Source organism: Haliaeetus leucocephalus, unplaced genomic scaffold (assembly GCF_000737465.1).
Source record: "Haliaeetus leucocephalus isolate CR32 unplaced genomic scaffold, Haliaeetus_leucocephalus-4.0 Scaffold251, whole genome shotgun sequence".
Lineage (NCBI taxonomy): Eukaryota > Metazoa > Chordata > Aves > Accipitriformes > Accipitridae > Haliaeetus > Haliaeetus leucocephalus.
The window spans coordinates 3,800,058-3,822,602 of NW_010972687.1; the positions used below are offsets into that span (position 1 = coordinate 3,800,058).

At 39.1% G+C, this 22,545-nt stretch overlaps 1 protein-coding gene across 1 annotated transcript in view; it reads left to right on the forward strand.

The window, feature by feature from the left end:
- The window catches only part of LOC104832505, a 29,105-nt gene extending 8,910 nt beyond the window's left edge, over positions 1-20,195 (forward strand). The window contains 3 exon segments of the mRNA XM_010568736.1: positions 5,902-6,174; positions 18,493-18,843; positions 19,047-20,195. Of these exon segments, the coding sequence (XP_010567038.1) occupies positions 5,902-6,174; positions 18,493-18,843; positions 19,047-20,195 (1,773 nt within the window).
- Positions 20,196-22,545: the final 2,350 nt, after the last annotated feature.

A 22,545-nucleotide genomic window follows, 5' to 3' on the forward strand; every position in this document is an offset into this window, starting at 1 on the left:
TAACACACTGATGTTTTAGCTGTTGCTAAGTAGTGCTTATCCAAAGGGAAAGATTTTTCAGTTTCCCATGCTCTGCCAGTGAGCAGGTGCACAAGAAGTTGGGAGGGAGCACAGCCAGGAGAGCTGACCCAAACTAGCCAAAGGGATATTCCATACCATAGAAAGTTATGCTCAGTAAATAAACTGGCGGATAGCTGCTCGGGCATTGGTCAGTTGGTGGTGAGCAATTGCATTGTTCATCACTTGTATTTTCTTGTTTGTTTTGGTTTGGGTTTTTTTTTCCCCTCTTTTTTGGCTATGTTCCTTTTCATTACTATTAGTATTTTTTTAATTATTATTGTTAGTATTATACTTTATTTTACTTTAGTTATTAAATTGTTTTTATCTCAACCCACAAGTTTTACTTTTTTTTTTTTGATTCTCCTCTCCATCCCCCTGGGAGTGGGGAGGAGTGAGCAAGCAGCTGCGTGGTGCTTAGTTGCCGACTGAGGTTAAACCATGACAGTAATGTTAAGATGGTGGTGTTGTACACAAAAAAAAAAAGGTAAAATTCTCTAGTATGTCATATATATTGGTACTTATGCTTACATTTCTCTGTGGAGTTCAGAATTCTTCTAATGAAATCACCTTTCTTTTTTGCCATTCTGACTTCCAAAAAATAGTTCAGGAAACCCTTATTTCTTTGGCCTTATAACACCACGTACCATCTATTCTGCACTGGGGTGTGGGGTGAGGTGAGAGAGAGCTGGTGCGGGGATCTTCCTGGATCTCAATAAGAAAGGCCCAACAACCAATGGCTTAATAAGATAACTGCTTCAAAAAGATTAAGGAGAGGAGTATTGATAGTGAGTAACATCTTATGTCCCCTCAGATGCTGGGCACCCCATGTTCATGCAGCATCGGACAAAGCCCTGATGGATTTTCCCACGGCACACGGCAGAGAGCAGATCCTGTCCATGGGGAGAAACTCTCCATTTCAGCCATTCAAGGCCACATATAATTTCCTTACAAGGAAACAACTCTCTTTCTAAAGAGTGTTCCTGCGAGAACTCCTTGCCTGACTTGCTGTTCGGTAAGTGCGAGGCCACGGAGCAGGCATAACCGCGGTGCTGAGCAGGAGCTGCCCGCCGGCTCCTCCAGCACCCTGCGCGGGCTGGGTCGGTCCCGCGGCCGAGGGAGGAGTATGGCACGGCACAGCTCAGCCTGGGGGCCACGCTGGCCGTGCGGCACCTGCCCCGATTACTTGCTGGGTACAGTGGTCTCCCCATCAGGATCAATACATTCCTCCCCTTGAACCACATATGGTTTACCTTCCCCAAATATATACCATAATTTACAGATTGTATGAATAACACAGGGGCGTCACAAGTACAGGTGCCAGTAGAGCAGACACGGCCTGTTCAAGATCACTGACTCCTCAAGTTTAATGTCTTCCACAGGGCTCCCAATACAGCATCTTCTTACACTCTTTTCAAAGCAATCGTGTTGCTCATTTAGGCATTTGTGATAGTTAATGAAAAAATAAACCAGCTAAACCAAAATGGTTTATTTTTGCTCCCACTTTGTGGTCTTATTAGAGAGATAGGTCTCCAACATACATGAAGACATTCATTTTTAACCTCAGATCACTCACAATTTTTCTGTCCCCTGTATCACATGAAGTACACTTTAATGGCAGTTTTAATTAGTTTTCCTGCTGCTAAAGTACACAGTTAATCTTTTTCTTTTACCTTTATGACTGCTATCCCTCTCTCTCTTCCTTGTATGAATGGAAAAAACCAGCTCCACAGTCTCCCTAAGAACTTTATAAAGTCCTTCCTCAAGGCTGTCATCTGATAGAATACTTAAACAGCTGACCATGCTGAGAACAGCCAGTTCTAGCAGTGAGCTGAGAGTACTGTTTGTTACTAGAATTCTGTGTTATAAACTGTAGACCCTAGTTGCTACCATTCGCTTAATATCTGTTACATTCCTTTTTTGTCTCCCTTGCCCCATTTGGCCGCTTTGTTCATGTTGCATCTTTTCATGTGATAGTACCAGATCTGCTTTATAATGCATGTGGATAGACAGCAATGAACAGTTTAGGAGTGCATGTCCTTTTTTTGTGTAATTCTGTTTAGTGTCTAGAACATTGGGATTCCAGTCCTAATTGATAGTAGTTGTAAGAGAAATACATATGCGAAGCCCTGTGTGCTTATGTAGGTATTTCAACAATACAAGTTCCCTCAACGAGTACATTTCCTTCTCTCTGCTGTGGCAAAGCCCTCTCTGTATTCATGTATACTACCTTGACAGGGGTAGAACTGAATTCAGAGAAAACTTCAACCATGCTGCAAATAAGCACAGAGTAAGTCACTTAGCAGTTACATGGATCACTATTAGTAAAACGTCACCATCAGTTAGCACCTCCCTTATTACTAAGCAAATGTGACTTGTTTGATTCAGGCCATTGTTTCCTTCGGCAGCATTTAGGACCTGTTCTTCTTCTGGCTGTCCATTTTTGGACTTCCTTTTAGCACTTACCACCCTCACAACCTGTAACAAGCTCTCTGCTTTGAAGGAGCATATTCAGTAGACACATTGTGTTTAATATTCTCCACTATGACCAGTTTTTAAAAACATTTCTAGAGAGTTAATTTGAATTTGTTATTCAAGAATTACAAGAAAGATCATAGAGATGAGTTTACTTTTACACACAGACTTTTGTGGCCACATGCCACCAGGTGAATTTTTATTAACTTTGACTAGTCATTGTGATACTAAGATGTAAAATTCAGCAAAATTACAAAGGCATTCAAGTGTGCTGAATTACCTTCTGACTAAAGCCTCACATGAGACTCACAGAGGTTCTGTTTCATGAGACAACATTTGAACTTAAGGTTTACCTTTGCAATAAAAATATTATTTTATTTATATCCTGTTATCTGTATTAGCATGAACAGTTTAATATTTCAGAGTTTAAAAAATGTTCATAACATGTTCTCTACTGAAAAAAATGCAGCCTTTAATTGATAAACTGCATTAACGCAGGCCATAAAGTGGACATCTTCTTTGTCCCACTAAGAGCAAAGTCTAATCAGTATCTGTTTAGAAATCCTGACTATCTACTCCTTAAGTAGACATAAAAAATGAATAGCAGTACAAACTTGTTTTTAAATATTAATATGTAAATACGTGTGAGGAGTTCAAATTAAAAAATGGTATTTTATTGCATATGATACAGCAATAAGCTGCTCTTAATCTCACTCATTTTTTGTTTCTTCTTCATAAAAATAAGTACAAGCTATGATGTGAAAATTGCAAAGCACTTAGCTGTAGACACCACTTGTGTCAAACAGATTTACATACATGAATAAAAGTGAAATGATTTTTTAAGTGTTTTGCTAAATAGGTACAGGCTGCAAAGCTAAAAGCCTAAGTAAAAGGCCTTGTCTTGTCTTCCTAACAGTTTGTCTCATATCTAGATACTGGAGAATTGAAATACCTGACTGCTGGTCTTAAAGCTAGCTGTACGGTGAAAAAAAAATAGAATCTACATACAGAAAATGCCAGTTGGGTGGTTTGAAAAGCAGACAGTCAAGCTTCATCTGAAAATACCTTTCTTTCCTTAGGATAATTCTGAGTAAAAAGAAACAGAGATAGCGATGTATCGCAGGAGAAGACTCAGAGATCACTCAGACAGATCTGATCTAGTAGTTAGTTTATTGAGTTCTAAGCAGTAAATTTATGTATGTAAAATATTTAGTAAGGACAGATGGATTGGCGGTCAATACTCTACTATTTACTACACTTAAAGTTAGTAAGGGATACAAAGATTATCGCATAAGCTTACTACACATATCTTAAACGTTACATGCATGCCAGAAATGTCACTTACCAACCCATCAATGCCTGGTGTCAGGTAAGGGATGCCTCAGTCTCAAGGGGTAATCTTGAGAGGCGTCCCTACTCAAGGGGAGATCATTGCCACGCAGCCAGCTGCTGTGGAGGGAGAGCTCAACGGACCCTGATGGCTGCAGATATTTATAGTGTAAAGTCATATTTTCTGCTGTGTTAATGCAGTTTCAGCCGCTTATCAGCCCAGTCTCCAGCCAAACCCGTTTTTTGGGTTTGGTGCTGTGTTCTCAGTGATAGCCTCACACAATAGGATTAACTTCAGTTAGGCCTACTTGCTGAGCATCTGCCTGGACCAAAGTTCAGTTAGCTCAAACAGGAGTGCATTCATCACACGATGTAGATTTGGGTTATTTTGCGGGATCATGACTCACTAGATCACACTATAGTCTCCTGTTGCTATTGGGGATTCAGTATAACCCCTTTCATAAATACATGGAGCTCCAATTCATAAGAAATCATTTTTGCTTCCACTGCTGGAAGCAGATTCCAGTATCTGGCTGCTTAAATGGCTGGGGGTTTCCTTTGAGGTTTCAGCCTAAATGTGTGTGTTTGTGGGCTCCTTATGTGCCACGTAAGGGATACAGGGATTTGTTGGGACTCTGCTCCAGGTCCCTGTCCAGAACCTTCTTTTGGATCCATTTCTAAGGTACTTTCTCATAACTTTTAATTTGTATTTATTTTATTCTCACATATTTTCTCAACTGAAAGATAGTTATTTGGATCAATAGAATTAGCTGCCCAATACTGGACAAATATTGGCTAAAGCCCCAATTCTGCAGCTTTTTGCTGTTCAGGAGAATGTGTGAACACACTGATTTCAATAGCGCTTGCATTCCTTTTTTGGTAGTACAGGAAGGCATTGTTTATTATAGTAGTCACAGTAGCAGTATTGAAATGAATAATAACTTTGATCAATTTGAGTCAAAAAAGGAGTACCTCTCATTACCAGACCTTAGGAAAAAAAAAAAGTTGAACAGTTATTATCACCTGCCTGATAAATAAGTATCATCATGCATGTTAAAACTGTTGATTTTCCACAAAATTGAGTGCTAGTCTCTCAATGAACTTGATTAGTAAAACCTAAGGTTAGAAAGAAAATCTAACAGTAAAGAAAAACTGAAATATGATGGAAGAGTTATTATATTGAAGAAATATGTCTCCAAATAGGCATGCCTTTTCTTGGGTTTCCTCAGCAATTTTTGAAACATGGCAGATGAGAGCACTTGATCTTGGGTCAGCGAGCATCACAAATAGTCTTCACAAGGAAGTCCTGCTGTGACAGTGGAAGAGGCCATATTAGCTACATATTCAGGACAAGAGCTGTTTCACTTGAACTGCTTTTCAGGTGCTTTGATTCATTCCTGCCTTACTACCCTTTCCCCCTCTTTTCAGGATTGCATGCTGTCATCTCTGTATGCGGCTTCCCAGCTTTGCTTGCTCTCTCTTCCCCCCCTAAATGAAACCATCGGTTCAGAAACATCTAGCTTCTATTCACTACTTGGTGCAGAATATTCTCATCTTGTACTCTTCAGGGTATGCACTGAGTCATGAGCAGTACAATCTCTCATAACTGTGATGGCAACTGTATGTACCTTGTTATCAAGAACATTTTATATAAAAAATCAGTCTGTTACTTCTATTTACTTTGTGTATTGTTCATTCATTTTATTTCTAAGTTTTCTTTGCTCTTCTGAGCTGGCTAGAAATACGGTGGGCAGTAGCTGCTTTCTCAATTACCCTGTTCTTTTCAGAGAGAATTACATTTTCATTACCAATTGCTGTATATTGTCTCTGGGAACACTGTTCCAGAAGTTATCCATTTGCCTCTGTTATTCAGATAATAACAGTTATCTTTAAAAACATACGGCCTGTAAAAAAAATATATTTTTGAATTTGTGCTCAGTTTTCAGAAACTCTAAAAACCTTTCAAGACTGAGACGTGTGTGTGCCTTACATTATCCCAATAATCTCACATAGAAATTTTCCCTTCTATGTGCCACTTAGTTTCCTGAGGCAGGGGCTACGGTGCGGTGCACCAGGTGCAGTGCCCAGGCCCTGGCTGGCAGCGGGGCCTGCAGGGGCGGCCCCTGTGAGGGGAGGCCGGGGCTGCCCCGGGCCGGACACGGCCGGTTCCAGCCGGCTCCAACCAGCCCACGCACGGCAGGCCAAGAGGGGGCGGCGCCTCCGGGAAAGCCCGTGTCGGAAAGGGCAAAAAATGCCAGCCGGGCAGAGAGGAGCCAGGAAAAATGCGTGACAGACAGCCCTGCAGGCGCCAAGGTCCGTGGAGAAGGAGGGGAGGGGGTGCTCCAGGCGCCGGAGCAGAGATTCCCCTGCGGCCCGTTGGGAAGACCATGGTGAGGCAGGCTGTCCCCCTGCAGCCCAGGGAGGTCCACGGTGGAGTAGATATCCACCTGCAGCCCAGGGAGGACCCCACGCCGGAGCAGGTGGGCATGCCCTGAAGGAAGCTGTAGCCTGTGGACAGCCTACGGAGGAGCAAGCTCCTGGCAGGAGCTGAGGCCTGCGAGGGACCCACACTGGAGCAGTCTGTGCCTGAAGGACTGCACCCCATGGAAGGGACCCCCACTGGAGCAGTTTGTGAAGAACTGTATCCCGTAGGAGAGACCCCATGCCAGAGCAGGGGAACAGCGTGAGGAGGAAGGAGTGGCAGAGAGGAGCTGTTATGGACTGACCACAACCCCCATTCCTCATCCGCCTGCGCTGCTTGGGGAGGAGGAAGTAGAGGAGTTGGGAGTGAAGGAGTGAAGAAAGGGGGGTAGGTGGGTAAGTGTCTTTGATTCTCACCATTGTACTCTGTTTTTAACTGGCAGCAAATTAATCTTCCTCAAGTCCAGTCTGTTTCACCTGTGATGGTAACTGGTAAGCGATCACCCTGTCTTTATCTCAACCTATGAGCTTTTCTATCGTACATTGTTTTCCCTTGTTCTGTTGAGGAGGAGTGGTGAAAGACCAGCTGGGTGCATGTCTGGCAGTCAGGCAAGGTCAACCCACCACATAACAGCATAGTGGATTAGGCCACATGCCACAGTAAGACTTGTGTCTATATTAGACTTTTCAGGGCATAATGTAAAATGCAACAAATAATTAATTAAAATAATGACTAAAAATTCCTCCGTCAAAAGTCATTATACCTTCAAACTGCATCAGAAATAGTGTCGGTGTGGTTTGTATCTAGTGTTCCTTGTGGCTAGAGGATCTGAATTTGCAGACTATCAGTCAGTGCTCAATAATGTAAACAAAGTGATCTATTAATAAAGTAACATAAAAGACACTAAAGTGTATATTTATGTATAGTGAATTTATATTCAGCAGTTAATGCATGTTGGAGAACACACAGAAACACCATTCCTGTTCGATTCTTTTCTCTGCCAGTACAGTGATTTATTTATGGCTTCTCTAGAGAAAACTGAAATAGGGTGCTGGAGCTGCAAGCAGGAGGAAAGAGCATGAAATGATGTTCAGGAGAACAGTGGCAAAATGTGCGAGAAAAGAACAATCTACTTTCAGACTGAGACATTAGTGGCAGTGAAATCCAGGGAGAAGAAATTATTTACTTGTTGATCAAAAGTATTTGTATAGGCAATTCTTAGGTACCATCAAACAAATACCAGCTCAGAACTAGGACAGTATATTCTATACTCCTACTCCTCTACTTATATACTCCTAGACTCATACTTCTATACTCCCACTACTTCATTCCACCCCCCTTCTACTTCCACATGCACTGATTGTGATGCTGGATTTTGTCCTTTAACTTTTTTCAAACAATGAGCCTAAGATTGGCTGGCTGCCAGACTACTTTTTCTGAGTCAGGCAAATGTTACATTTTCACTGTTGTGAAAATGTGTCAGTCCTTGGCTACAATTCTGAAAAACTTTACTGTTTGGGAAAATGGGGTATTTCTCTTAGTGTCTTCTCAATACCATCAACCATACACTGCAGTTAATCCCTAAACTCCTAGTCTTCCAATTTTGTGTACGACTGTCATCTTGAGAAAGTTCAAGCAGTATTGCAGAATCTTTAGTGAGTCATGTGAGTTTTCTTACTGTAACAGATAAAGCCTCCTCCCTCCTTATCTATTTTGTGTTCAGTTTTTTAATTTGGATTGTTATCGAATACGTGTGAAGTACTAATAATACCAGCTATTGTTTCTGAAAAACTTCACTCCAAGGCTCTTGAACAATGATAATATTAAAATTCTTCCTTAATTTTCTACTTCATCCCAACCACTTCATCTAGCCAACTGAATCCAAAACTGTATTGGTTCAGGCTCCTTTAAATTGTTACACATATTAGATGGATGTCTTAAGTAGTGCTGTATGACCTCTGAAGCAGCATCCAGCGTAATGTGAAAGATTCATGGTAAATAAAAAGAAGGTAAATCTTCCCTGGAGGAGAGGTAATAAGAGGAAAATTAATTTTTATATGAAGAAAACTGATTCTATCATATATTAAAAAGCTTTTCTGCTGTCATTTTGTCTTTTTTCCTTCTGCAAAACCAGTACTGCTGAACTCACACAAATGGTTTTCCATGAAGTGTAGGCCAAAGATGAAGGCTGCCACAGAAGAGGTATTTCCTGCTTTAAAATCAGTAGTCATGGGGTTTTATTCTTTTTGACTGAGGAAGCATAGGAAAATTCAGCACTGAAAACATGGTTCCACTCAGAATGAGAGATACACTAAGCATGCAAATGTTTTTATAATGCTTAACTCAAACTACAACTCAGGAGAGAGTTTGGGGAGTCATCAGTGATAATCTCTTTGAAATCATCGTCCCAGTGTTCATTAGCAGCTGAAAATACAACAGGATGTTGGCAATCACCAAAAGGGTGCTGAAAACAGGTTAGAGGCATCTTCTTGTGGTCTAAACCTCAGTGAGCCTGTGAGTTGTGGGTACCATATCCAGTTTTGTTTTCTGCATCTCAGGAAGTATGTAGTGGAGTTAGAGAAAGCTCAAAGGGCAACTAAAACAGTCATGTGGTGGAACAGCTGCTTTGCAAGAACGAACTAGAAGGACCAGGACTCCAGTTCAGAGAAGATAACCCTCATAGTGGATATGATTGTGGTTTACAAAGTCATGGAGGTGGTTGCCCAAGTGCAAGCAGAACTGTTAGGTACTAAATCCCATGTTTGCAGAACTAAGAGGCATTTTATGAAACAACCTGGACATTTTGTGTAAAAAATAAAAAGTTCTTACATAGCAGGTGTTGAACTTGTGAAACTTGCTACCCAGAAGCTTGTAAAGGCAGACAAAATGAGCAACATCAAAAAATGGATTACACAAGGTACTGGGTGACAGGTCAATAATGGACAGTAAAAAGAAAAAGCTGTGAATGTCCTCCTCAGCATGCTTAGTAAAACAGCTGTGGATGCTGGAGAGTACAAGGGGAGTGGGGCACAGAAAAAGGCCAGGCTTTTGTGCCTACACAGTATTTCCATTAGCCACTGTAGGAGAATGAATATTGCGCTAGAGGGACAACAGGTCTGAACAAGAAGGACATTTATCATCTCCTCAGTTTGAGGGATGAACATTTGTTGATTCTTACTAATTTCTGAATAGAAATATTCTTTAATTTGTGAGCAATAAAATATTGGATTTCTGACAGTTCTGAGATTTTAGAAGTTCAGGCAGACTGTCTGAAATAGAGTTAGGTTTTGCTTTATGTATGCTTCATTATCCTTGAAATTCTATTCTTAAAATGTTATCCCTCCATTATTTATTCAACCTTACCTAGTTCTGAAAATGGAGCTTAATTTGCTGAAAAATTGAATCTAGTTCTAAATGATCTAGCCTTACTATGATTTCTTGGCAAAAAATACTGTTCTTGGCAGCAGTGATGTTGCTGATTCTTTTAAATTGGTCTCAAGTATATTGAAAGTTAGTGGTATCATAGTTCTCATTTTTGTTGCAAAAAAGTTCCTATTGTAAAGCCTGAAATCCTTTCATGTGCAACAATTTTTGCATTGTTCTGTAAGGGCTTGTCAATAGAGAATCAAATGTCACATCACACTATATAGTTCTATGAACTTCTTCCGTTATGATGAACTAAAATTAACCATACTTTAAGTGCGCTGTCTTTTTAGTAAAGGCAAAAAATGAATTAAAATATCTGAGTTTTCAAATTAATTTATACAAATGCCACAGATCATTACACAAAAAACAAGTAACATTTTCTAATATTGCTGATATAGTGTTATAATCCTTAAATATGTCACTTTCTTTCCTGAAAATACTGTCTTACATGGTACAATCATTCTTGAGGTCTACTCTTCTCAAAGACAGGTGCTAAAAAGTCATTCTTCTGTGGTGTCCTTCTCTCATGAAGTGAAATGACTTTTGCATTCTAAAGATTTGATCATTCTCTGAGTAATTTATTTGGAAGTAATACTGTCCTTGTCATTACAGTATAGTCTAGCCTGTAATTTATTAAGTTTGGGTTAAAAGTATGCAAGTTCATTCTTTTATTGCTTGTATGTCTTACGTGTCGTAAAAGTTAAACTATTTTCATATTGAGAAATAAAACTGGCTTTGTAAAACATAAAAGTTCTCTGGTATACTTAAATTTTCTTTGTGGCATTACAAAATTATCAAGCTTTCTTTCCTTCTCCTTTTATATTTTTATAAATTTTAGGAAGTTAACAATTTCTTATTTGCATTTTAGAAAATTCAGTGCTTGATTCAGTGCCTTGGCCACATGTTTACGAAGTTGAGTGAATTTCTGTGGTTTTGGTGCTTAAGGCTTGCATATTTTGGGAGACTTGCTATATTTGGGAGCCAGTCATATGTATAATGAACAAGTAAAGCATTTTTCTCAGGTGACAGGTGCAAAAGGTGTTTTAGGAAGATCCTGAAAAGAATATTAAAAATAAAAAATATGTTACTCAAGATCTTAATGTAGAATTAAAAAGCCCTGTAAAAACACCACAAATATTTATCTTTAATTTAAAAGAATAATTTACCTTGAGAATTTATTTTCTTGTGGAAATTGGTGAGCTTCATCTAGAAGAACAGTTTAGAAGAAATGTCTATCTTAGGAGAATTTTAATGTTTTTGAGAAAGAGTAGAATTTGATTTAAACAAGAAAAACATCCTTCCCTTGCACTGAACTTGATCAAAAGTTTCCAAAAAATGGTCTCCAATTCAGCTAAGCTATTTACAAGAAGCTATTTGCAAAGAAAATATAAAAACAAACAAACAAAAAACTAAAATGACACAAATCGCCCACTAAACCAATGTAACTTTTAGTTTAGTGGGAGTATGTGATGGAATACTGTTGCCATAATAGATCATAACCCATATTTCACAGTGGGTTGTCTCCCCAAAAGATCCTGATCTAAAGCTTCAAATACAAATCTCTCTGATCTTTAAAATTTAGCTGTAAATCTAGATGTAAATCTAGAAAACTCCACAAAAACTTACTAAAACGAAATTTTAGTTAATCCTTGGGAAATTATAAATTATCTAGTGAAATATGTAGATAATATTACCTCAATACAAAGTAATAAAGACTCTAACTGTTTTCATGAAGTTTCAGAAGACTAGGCAATATTTTCTAAAGAAGTTCTGAATTTCTATGGGTTTTGTGACAAACTTTTAATAAAAAGGCTTTGTGGGGAAATGTTGCAAAAATAAATGAATTAGCCTTCTATATTTTAGTAAAATACATATTCAAACTTTACTTCAAGTCAAAAACAAGGATACATTTATCCAGTTCCAAATATATTTGTTGATTTCTTAGTTCCCTCTTTTTGAAAGGAACTTGGGTTTAGAAGTATAAAACAGTCTATGGATTAACCCAGTAGAAAATCTCTCAAGTTCAAAGACACAAGAACTACGTTAAGTATGCAAAAAATTCTGAGTCTGAGCAAGCTTCATTTAATGTCACATGGGGACTTGCTATTAACAGAAAATAAGAAGTCATTAATATATTAAGTAAAATGTCACAAATGATTAAACTACTAATGATGGAAAGCTGAGCAGAAGAAATACATTTATTATTGTAATTATGCACTAAATATTTGATGAATTAATTCAATTTCATTGACTTAATCCACTGATACTTAGCTCTCTTACCCTGTATAGCTAAGTACAGGTCTGGTAATGAAAGCTGTGTAAGAACCATATTCTGCTTCATCCTGTGCTGTCAGCTGCCTCTGCCTGATCTTCTTCAGGCCAAGGTGCGCAGGCATTCAGAGAGAATATCTGGCTGTTCAGCAGCAGTGCCAAGTACAATAGCTACCTGCCTGTCTTGGTTCCTGTCTGTGCCTTTTGGGAGATGTTTTATCTGGAAAATTCCGTGTTCTTCAGCTATTAGGATCCCCTTGCAATACCGTCCTACGCATTAATGTTACAAAGCTGGAATGCGGACAGACATCCCTCCTTTCAACCATTTAATTCTATGTGATTGAGTCTGTTGTAATCCATACATTTCATCAGCAGATAGAAGGCATACCTGAAAGCTACCCCAATGAGAAGCCATGTTTTCCATCCTTCTTCAGCATTGATATTCAGAATTACTATGTATTTCAAAATTAGTTTATAGTAATTACTACGGTAACTATAACTTACTCTGGCAGCTCAGGCTGTGCAGGTCTGTGTAGTGAATCAAAACAGCATGACTAACTCTGCAATGAAGCCTAGGAAATGGTTCCCAAGCTAGGAGAGAAATAAAGGTCAAGAACAGTCGGCTAAAAGTGCATTATTTTCTTATACATTCATTATGTCATAAATTTTTCCTACTTAATTATCTGTTTCAGCAGATAAAAAGATGTTATTTCACATATTTTACATATTTCATTTATATTCTTATACATACAATTGTATATAATTATACGTATACATGTTATATATTTTATCCTATGTACAATATAATATATATAGTATATATGATATATCTTATTTAATACATCATGTATATCAACACACAGTAAATGATGTTGCTATTTTTGTTCATACTTTCTTTCTATATCCCCCACGCTCATCATTTAGTCATCTCCTAACTTGGGGGCATTTAATTTTCTAGGTGATTTCTTTCATTGTTGCTTCTTGTTAAAGTTATAGCAATATATGACTTTCAGAACTGATCTTAGATAGTTTTCAGTACAACTTTGGGAGGAATAATGATTTATTTTCAAAGACACTTGTACCTAGATGGTTGATTTTGTTAAACAGCAATTTTGAAAAATAGAAAATTAAAAAAAAGGGGGGGGGGAGAGACAATGAATGAGAAGGAGAGACAAAAAGAGAGAAAAGGCTTTCTGTACATATCTGACAGTGAGACAGAAAGAAACAACAAAATTATACTGCAGGCTAGAAACATAGCTTTTGAGAACAAAAAGCAAGCCAGTGGTAGAGAAAAGGAAAAAAATCCTATTTCCACTGAACAACTTCTGCTTTGCATTCAGGCTTCATTACATGGACTTGAAGCTCCTAAGTCTACTAAAATGTGTGCTAATCCATGGAATGGATGGCATGGCTGGCTATTGCAGAGAGAACAGAACTGAATCTATTTGGCCTATATCCAGCTCAGGATTTCTAAAACAAAGAATATTTATCCTTGCACTCTCAGCATTTTTTTTTTTTTTTCCTCCATAGTCCGCAAGTATTTTATACCTCCATCTTGGCCAGCTTTCTCCTTTTCCTTTCCTTTCAGGCTGTCCAAAGCATATTTCCTTACCACTGCTTCAGTCTCCAGGGCCCACTCCATGTTTCAAGAGTTTTTGTACAATTGCTTATTATCAGAAGACCTTATTTCTTTATACCAAGTTTCATATCTCTTCGGATCTCTCAGTGTGCCTTACTGTGAAAATTCACAAACAATGACCCTCTTTTTCTTTCTTTTTTTTTTTTTTTTTAACTTGAGGTTGCCCTTTGAACTGCTCTGAGTTAGACTTTGAGAGTTTGTGGTTTGTTTTACACGTTTTGTGTGTGTTAAAGTGCTATGTCCTGTTACAGTATAATGCAAATATTAAACAACCCTGTGCTCTTGTCATTATGCAATTATGAGCTTCCATGAAAAATATGATAAAGCTGTCTAATGATGACACAATGAAAAAATTATTTCCTCCTTGCTTTAAGCAAAAGATTTCCAGGCTCTGCCAACACATCTTTGCTTGAGGAACATTGCCACCTAGCAACAAAGTATCCTCTCGGGCTTACGCACAAAAGCTGTACAGAACTGCCCCAGCAGCAGCTCTTAAAACTTTTTCAAATAGTTTTGGAAATTTTATTATTGTCCTTTTCCCATTTAGCATTCAATGCCAGCTGGCATTCCGCAGAATAAAGGAAAACTGCTAGCTATTTAGTCTTGGAAGCAGGCTTTAAAAGGCTAGATAGAGAAGTTTAAAAAAAACCAAAAAACCAAAATGTTAAGTTTTTCCTTTAACACATACTGTGCAGTAAGAGATAATGTGGAAGTACACCAAGTCAAGTAGGATACCTTCCAGACGTCCTCATACAGCCAAGAGAAAATACCTGCTGCCCACCACTGACAGGGTAGAGTGCACAGCCCTTTTTTTTTTCTCCCTGATGCCTGTAAGTAAGCTAACATTGGCTATGGTGTGAGACTGACAAATGCTTGTCGTGTTAAATCAGATTGAAAATTAGAGTTAGTATACATTAAACAAACAAACAAAAAAATCCAAAGAGCATATGGTCTAGAAAGATATAGGAAGAAAACAGTGAGAAAAAGAATTAGTTCAACAAATTCAGCAAAATTATGACTGGTGAAGAAGACATAATTTGCCAAAGTGACAGAATTAGGTCTGTTTTGGGACTGTTCTCTAGAAGAGAGACATCTGGTATCTCACCAAATCATTTCATATTTTTGAAGAGCTAAAACAGTAATGGGAACTGTCTCTGACTGAAAAAGCAACAGTGGTTATAGTCACAATTACAAAATATAGGACATTTTACACAAAAATGAGAAATCTAGCCAAAGAGAAAACATAAAACACTACAGTAAAAATCCCAAGTCTCATTTTTTAATGCTTTAATGAGACAAAATTAACTAAATAGCTTTCATAATATTGTCAGAATATTGTCAGAAGTGCTATGCAGGCAATGACTGAACTTGAAAAAACAGAAATACAGCAAAATGGCTTACTCCAAGACCTAAGTACCCCAAAATACATGTTTTTACAAGCATGTCATATATATTACATGCTTAAAAATATTTAAATACTACTTTAACTATATGGATAGTTACTAAGAATCAAAAAAAAGGTCTCATTATTGCTGAGTGAGTTGGACTTCTATATACAGCAATGAATAAATTCAAGGAATGAAGAAAAGTTATTAAAAAATGCATTGTGTTATTATCTTATCAATCACTAATACTGTAAATCAGCCTCTTTTCTAGTGTCCTGAATAAGTATTGTTAAGTGTCAACTGTGGCAAACTTTGATGCTCTAATACATTTACCTTCTGTCTTCTGTTCTTTCTACATTGAATCTATCAGACTAGTGTTAACTATCTGGAAGTCTGTGACCACAAAAGACTATGGTATACTTTTGAATGACAGGAAGACTTCATTTTCAAAACAAGAGGGAGTGTAATACATACCCCGTTCACACAATACTGTGGTTCAGGTTGAAGTGGTCATAGCTTGCCCATATGTTTTTTTTCCTGAAAATCTAGAACAATTCTTGAATGACAATATCTTATTAAATTTTTTAGCAACTGATCAATGATCCAAACCTTCATGTTATTTTGAAAGCACACAGTGGCCATAAAAGAAGATTACTTCAGTTTGTTGGCTGTGAAAACCCTACAAATGGAAGACTGGGCAGCAGAAACAGACATCCACTGTAGATTCATCATTACGCATATTACAGCTGTCTACTGCGTAAAGCCTGCATTTAGAGCCTACACAATGATCATACACACAGAACACTTTTGACACTTCCTCAGTACCCAGCCCTTTTGGCAGATCGTGTCATGTGTACGAAAATTTGATTAAAAAAAAAAAAAAAGTAAAAAACCCCTTAAACTTTAGAGGAGTAAACAGAATGCAAAGTAAAACCAATGAATCAAATTCTGAGGAAAGGGATGCTCAGCATTATTTTTTAAAGAAAACCAAGTTTGGTAGAGAGCAACTTGGAGTAAGTTCTCTGCAATATTAATGAATTTCAGCTTTGGAGATATCTACTTACTGACAAGACAAATTCCCTTTTAATTATAACTTAATTATGATCTATGCAGCCTGCAGTTTTAGAGATCTAGTGTGATTGTTTCAAGGCTATAGCCAATACAGAACATGGATAATAGTTTTGACATGCCACAAAATAACAAAAGCTGTATTAACAGTCTAATCACTCTTCATCTTGCTTTTATTTCAGGCTCATTCTTGGTGCACAACACATGACTAATCCATTGCATACAGATAAGCTTCTTGTTTCATTTACATGGCAGTGACAGTGCTGCTGTGATTCAAAATTCATCTTGAAATCCTAGTCTCTACAGCCGACAGCATAATTGACATTGAAATTGACAACAAAATGCAAGGCTGGAGAGTCTCCAATATATAATGTCTGTGAATACCAGGTCTGTCCCTCCTGGAATATTCACAGATGTTTTCTATTTTTCATAGATTAAAATGCATAGAAGTCCAAGTTACTACTTCTGAAATATCATACCAAGCACATCAGATTAATTTTCCAAAGAAAATAGGGACATGCCTAAAAATTCCATCTCTAAGTGATTTTAGAAGATATGGTTGTCACCTTTACACCTTTGATTTGTAGATAACAGATGGTTTGTAGATGTCACACTGTACCAGAGCAAAATCCTGACTGAATGAAAAGGCTATCCAGAGAAATAAGATGAGTAAAGGAACTTAGAAAAAAGTCCAAAAGTGATCATGGACATATTAATCAAAGAGAAAATGTCAAATGCATGTGGGCTGGCAGTGAAGTAATCCCTACCCATTAACTCCCTACCTGTTAAAAAGTGATTTAACTAGGTAGCACAAACAGCAAATCTTTAAAAGTAAAGATTCTTGACAATATTTAAATTTTAATTTGCTTGAGTTTAGTCTGATGATAAGGTATGGTATGATAAGGTATGATAAGGAGGTATGATAAGCACCAGAAATATTTTGCCATACAGTCTTGAAAAGAATAACTGCTGTTGCCATTTGGCTGATTATGACACTGTGTGCCTTGTCTTTTATGTTCAATTCACAAAATGTCAGGGTGAAACAACTTGTATGGATGTAACCTCAGACTTACTGAAATAATTCTTCTTTGGCACACTTGGTCATAGCACACAGGCTATTTCAGTTGCTTCTGATGTCAGTTAAAGACTGTGTAATATTACATCTGTGTGAACAGACAGAGTTCTCACAATGTTCTAGAGGCCTTAACCTGTTTAATTTCTCTGGAGTTTGTTCAGGTTTAGAGTTTAAATCCAGCTACCTACAAGCAGACTAGAAGTGTAACTTTTCAAGTAACCAAATTGCTTAGTCATCGACTTACGGTAATCATTTTCTTAAGTAGTTGGTGTCGCTAGCAGTTATGTTGCAGAAGTAACTATGACTCTCTTAAGATGGGATCATAGTTATCAACTGGGCAGAGCTGCAGAGGTCACACCTCCTCGTGGTCCCGCTGGATGCCTTTCGGGGTAACCAAGATGACCTCTGCTCCATGGTGGGAATTATGGCTACTTCCTCCCTGTTGACTGGCTTCACCAACCACTCAACAGTATTTTTTCAAAGGTGAAACAAATGCCTGGCACTGATTATTATTTTTTTTTTGTCGCTGCCCAAAATCTGTGCCCATGGGTGTGGTAGGGCCTAGTCTGATAGCCCTTGAGGGTGGTGCTGTCTGGCTTATACAGACCCTCATATTAGGACTGAAAAAATGGGTCGGCCAATGCGAATTGCATTTGTATCAGTTGCCACACAAACAAGTCCTTTGGACTTCTGAGACGATGTGGTCACTCATACCATGAGAGACCATGGGAAGTTGCTGGAGGTGAGGTTTGATCTGAGGGTGTTGGAGTTTGTTAACCCAGAAGTAGTTGGTTTGGAGTGGCAGCATTCTTCTACTTTGACTGACAGTTAGGCCATGTTACTGGAGGTGTATGAGATACCTACCTTCTCGAGTCTCAAGGGCAATGTTTTCAGCCCATCCCTATGGGAGATTGAGAATGAAAAGGTGGGGAAACTCTCACCTCCCAGAGCCATGGCTCAATTTTCTCTATTGCCATCAACGTCTATCCCAGGCCCCAGTGGTGACTTGCCAACCACAGGTATACTGGTGGCGAAGATCCTGTCCATGCTGTGGAAACATGATAGGAAAGATGTTGGGATTGATTAAACATCCAAAGAGAGCATATGGAAAAAAAAAGATCCTGTTCCAGTGTGCTCAGTGTGGGAGAACTAGTATGAAACATCATAGTATTGCCTGCCACTTCCCGAAGTGTAAGGGGGCTATGGAAGCTGCCCTGGGGAGGGTTGGAAATGTGAGGAGTGCAAGAGGACATCTGAAACGAAAATCAGCCTGGGGCAACGTAAGCGCTTGGTGCATCCAGTTACTAGAAATATTGAGTGGATTGCTGCCATTTGCCCCAAAAAGGGGACTGCTAGAGGGGTACCTCAGCAGTGCTGGACAGAAGAGGAGGTGGAGTTATTGAGCAAGTTGGATAAACAGTATGAGGGAAGTAAAAACATCAATAAGTTGATTGCAGAACATACTCTGTCGAAAACAACGAAACTGGTAAGTGATAAGAGAAGGGGTCTTCATAAGACTCTGGTGAAAAGAAGGGAAAAAGATCAAGATTGGACAAAACATCTAGAAAAAGAGTGGGAACGTTTTGTGAACATTGGACCACAGGTGGAAGAAGGACTGAGGTCCCATTATCGAAGGGTGATTTCTGAATGGGTAGCATCTGAAAAACTGCCCATTCTTCGGGGAACTTTTGAAAAGGTAATTGAAGGGAAAGAACACCCATCAACAGGAGGTGATGAGGCGATTGAGGACTGCTATTCATGCCTGTTTATGAAGTCCACCGAGTTGAAAGCAAGCCAAAGTTGAAAGCATCAAACGGCCCAAAGGGCTCGTCCTTCAGAACCACCAAAGAAATGTATGAAGAAGAGAGCTGTAAAGTGGGGCAATTCCTATGATTCCAGTGGCTGTTTTACCTGGATAGAGGGAATCTTGCTGGTATTATCCTGGGTGATGTGGCATCCCTGAAGTGCGGTATCGCACAGGATGAAGTGTGCAAGGTGCTCAAGTTGAGATGGGAATTGCTGGGAACATTCAAGGGCCCAGGTGCTTTCAGAACCATCAGTCAAGTGGACAACTTGGCATTTGAAGCCATGATCACGGCGAAAGAAATGTCTAAAAATATCAGAGAGATGAGTAAGAATGCAGTGCCGGGACCTGATGGACTAAGTTTGAGGGACATCATTAAGATAGATCTTCACTTTACTCAGTTAATGGAGTTATTCAATCTATCGTCTGTACCTGGGATTGTACTGGACATGGTAAAAGAATGTTGGACTGTGTTAGTATCAAAATCATCCTTACTAGAGCACCAGAATGACATCAACAATTGGTGACCAATTACCACCAGATCAACTATCTTGAGGTTATTCTCAAGGATTCTGACAGCAAGGTTGACTAAGGCATGACCCATTAATCCACGGCACAGGGGATTTATTAGATCATCAGGATGTGCGGAAAATCTAAAATTACTACAACTTCTAATTAGGAATGCAAAGAAAGAACATCAACCCCTAGGGGTAGTCTTCATTGATCTAGCCAAAGCCTTCAACACTGTGAGCCATTCTCACATACTTATGGCTCTAAAACAAAAGGGTGTGGACAATCATATTATTACCCCGATTACAAAGTTATATCAAAATATCAATACTCGTATTAACATGAAGAATGATTAGTCAGATCCCATTGGGATTTGGATTGGTGTGAAACAAGGTGATCCAATGTCTCCAATTTTATTCAACTTATCTGTGGACCCCCTATTGTGCAAGTTGAAGGAAGAAGGAAACAGATTCCAACACTGCTTGAAACTTATAACAACTATGGCTTTTGCAGATGACTTAGTACTGTTGAGTGGATCATGGGATGGAATGCAGAAGAATATTAAAATCTTAGAGGTCTTTTGTGATCTAACAGGCCTCAAGACACAGGGGGAGAAAGGCCATGGCTTTTACATCCAACCTATGAGACACTCATATACACTCAATGACTGTCCTCCATGGCTAATCAATGGCACCCCCCTTAATATGATTGAACCAGGTAGCTCTGAAAAGTAGCTGGCATGGACTGGAATATCAAACCCAGAACTACTGGAGAAGGTAAAGGATTGGCTGCAACGAATTGGAGAGTCTTCTTTGAAACCATTTCACAAGGTGGACATCTTGAAAGGATATGCTATTCCACGACTGATCTACTTAGCAGACCATGCTGATATAAAAGTAACATACCTGGAAATGCTTGACCTGGCAATTTGAGCAGCTGTCAAGGAATGGTTACATCTACTAGCGAGTACCTGTGATGCTATCCTGTACACCAGTACTCAGGATGGAGGGCTAGGTATTACCAGACTTTCAGGACTGATCCCTAGTGTACAAGCCCAAAGATTACATAGAATTGCACAATCTTCAGATTAAACAATAAGAGCAATTGTAAGACAAGAGGGGATTGAGAAAGAATTTGAAAGACTATGGATTACAGCTGGAGGAGATAAGGATAAAATCCCATCCATCCGGGACCCGAGGGCGGTTATGGTGATATCAGAGTTATTGGGCGGTGAAGAACCAGTTTTGGAATGGGAGATGCCTGCTCCAAAAACTATTTTTCCAAAAGCTTGTAACTGACGAAACCAGGAATTTATGAATTGGACCAAGCTTCTGTCCCAGGGCCATGGGATTACCAACTCTGAGAATGATAAAATGAATAACAATTGGATTGAATACTCTAGAGGCATTCCGCCTAGAAAACTCACCACAGCACAACAATTAAGAGCAAACATTTATCCCACAAGAGAATTCTTGCCAAAAGGAAGACAAGAGTCACAAATTAAATCATGTCAACATTGTCAAGCAGAGAATGAAACCTGTGCACATATCATTGGATATTGCTCCATGGTGCAAGATGCCAGGATAAAAAGACATAACCAATTATGCAAAATACTAGTACAAGAAGCTAGAAAGAAAGATTGGATAGTATTCCAAGAGCCTTTGCTAACAGATGAACAACGTGAATTATATAAACCTGATCTGGTATTTGCTAAGGGAGATAAGGCGTTAGTTGTGGACATTACAATCAGATATGAAAGTAAACCAACATCACTGGAGGACGCGGCAGCAGACAAAGTAACACCATCTTAAAGATCAAATTCAAGAACCGACAAATGCTAATATTAAATGCAAGGGATTTCCTTTGGGAGCATGTGGAAAATGGTATCAATGCAATTACAAAGTATTAAAAGCTTTAGGACTCTCTAATTCCGGACAAGAAAAGGTTGCTTGTTGTTTATCAAATAAAAGTATTATTTACCTCACTAGATGTAATGCATATATTTGCGAGTCAGTCACGGACTACTGTAAGAACTTAATGTATGATTGCAATAGTTTGATCTGTGGTAGTGGTTGTAGTTGTATTAACTAATGAATTCTCTAATAAAGCCTTTCTCTATTCTTATATTACATCATTGAGGGTACAACTAAACTGCTTCACGATGACTAGGATTAGTGCTAGACCCCTGGGGTAATTAGAAGCATCATTTTTGCTAAATGATAATGTGTTGGGACGTATGGTATTCTGAATCACGACACATCATCTATTCTTGATTGGACATTAATTTTTTTTTTAATTGGACTTATTCTCTAAAGTAGACATTAATTATCGGCTTTGACGTAGGTGGACAGGCCACCTTTACTTAACTTGGAAAAGAAACAGGTATAAGTTTTTATATATATATATATATGTTTGTTAAATAACCGAATCGCTCTTAGTCATCAGTTTACAGTAATCATTTTCTTAAGCAGTTGGTGTGGCTATCCATGAATGAACTGCCAATTCTAGGATCAGTGCATGGACTACATTTGAGCCATTTTGCCCTGATGTGCACTTTGTAGCGCTCCGTGCTGAACGTCAGCGAGAACTCTGATCGGAATGGAAGCCTTGCCTGCGTAAACTCACCTGGCAAACTAATGAGAAATGTAGCTGTGGAAGAGGGATTTGTTCCTCTCGGAGGGCTCAGACCAGACCAGCAGACTGCAGCTACTGCTGCAAATCAGAACGTTTCAGTAGCTGTACAGCGCCCGACGTGCGTGCTTTGCCGACAGTATAGCTGCGCAGCGTGTACGAAGACACACTGAAGGACGGCCGGCTTGCTTTCTTCTAGCTCTTAAAGCCTATTTTAGGACGGGGCAACGGCGCGTTCCGTTTAGCTGTAGATCGTCTGCCTAAAACCTCCGCCGCCTTCAGCCCCCTCCTGCCTCGCTCTGCTCTGAAGGCAGACGACGGGCCGCGCTCACGTGGGGATGAGGCAGAGGGCAACGTACCAGACCTCCCCCGCCCTCAGCAGCGGCGTTTATGCGGCAGTCAGGGGGAGGACAGCTAACGGCACCTCACCCACACCTCGGCTGCCGGCCGGGC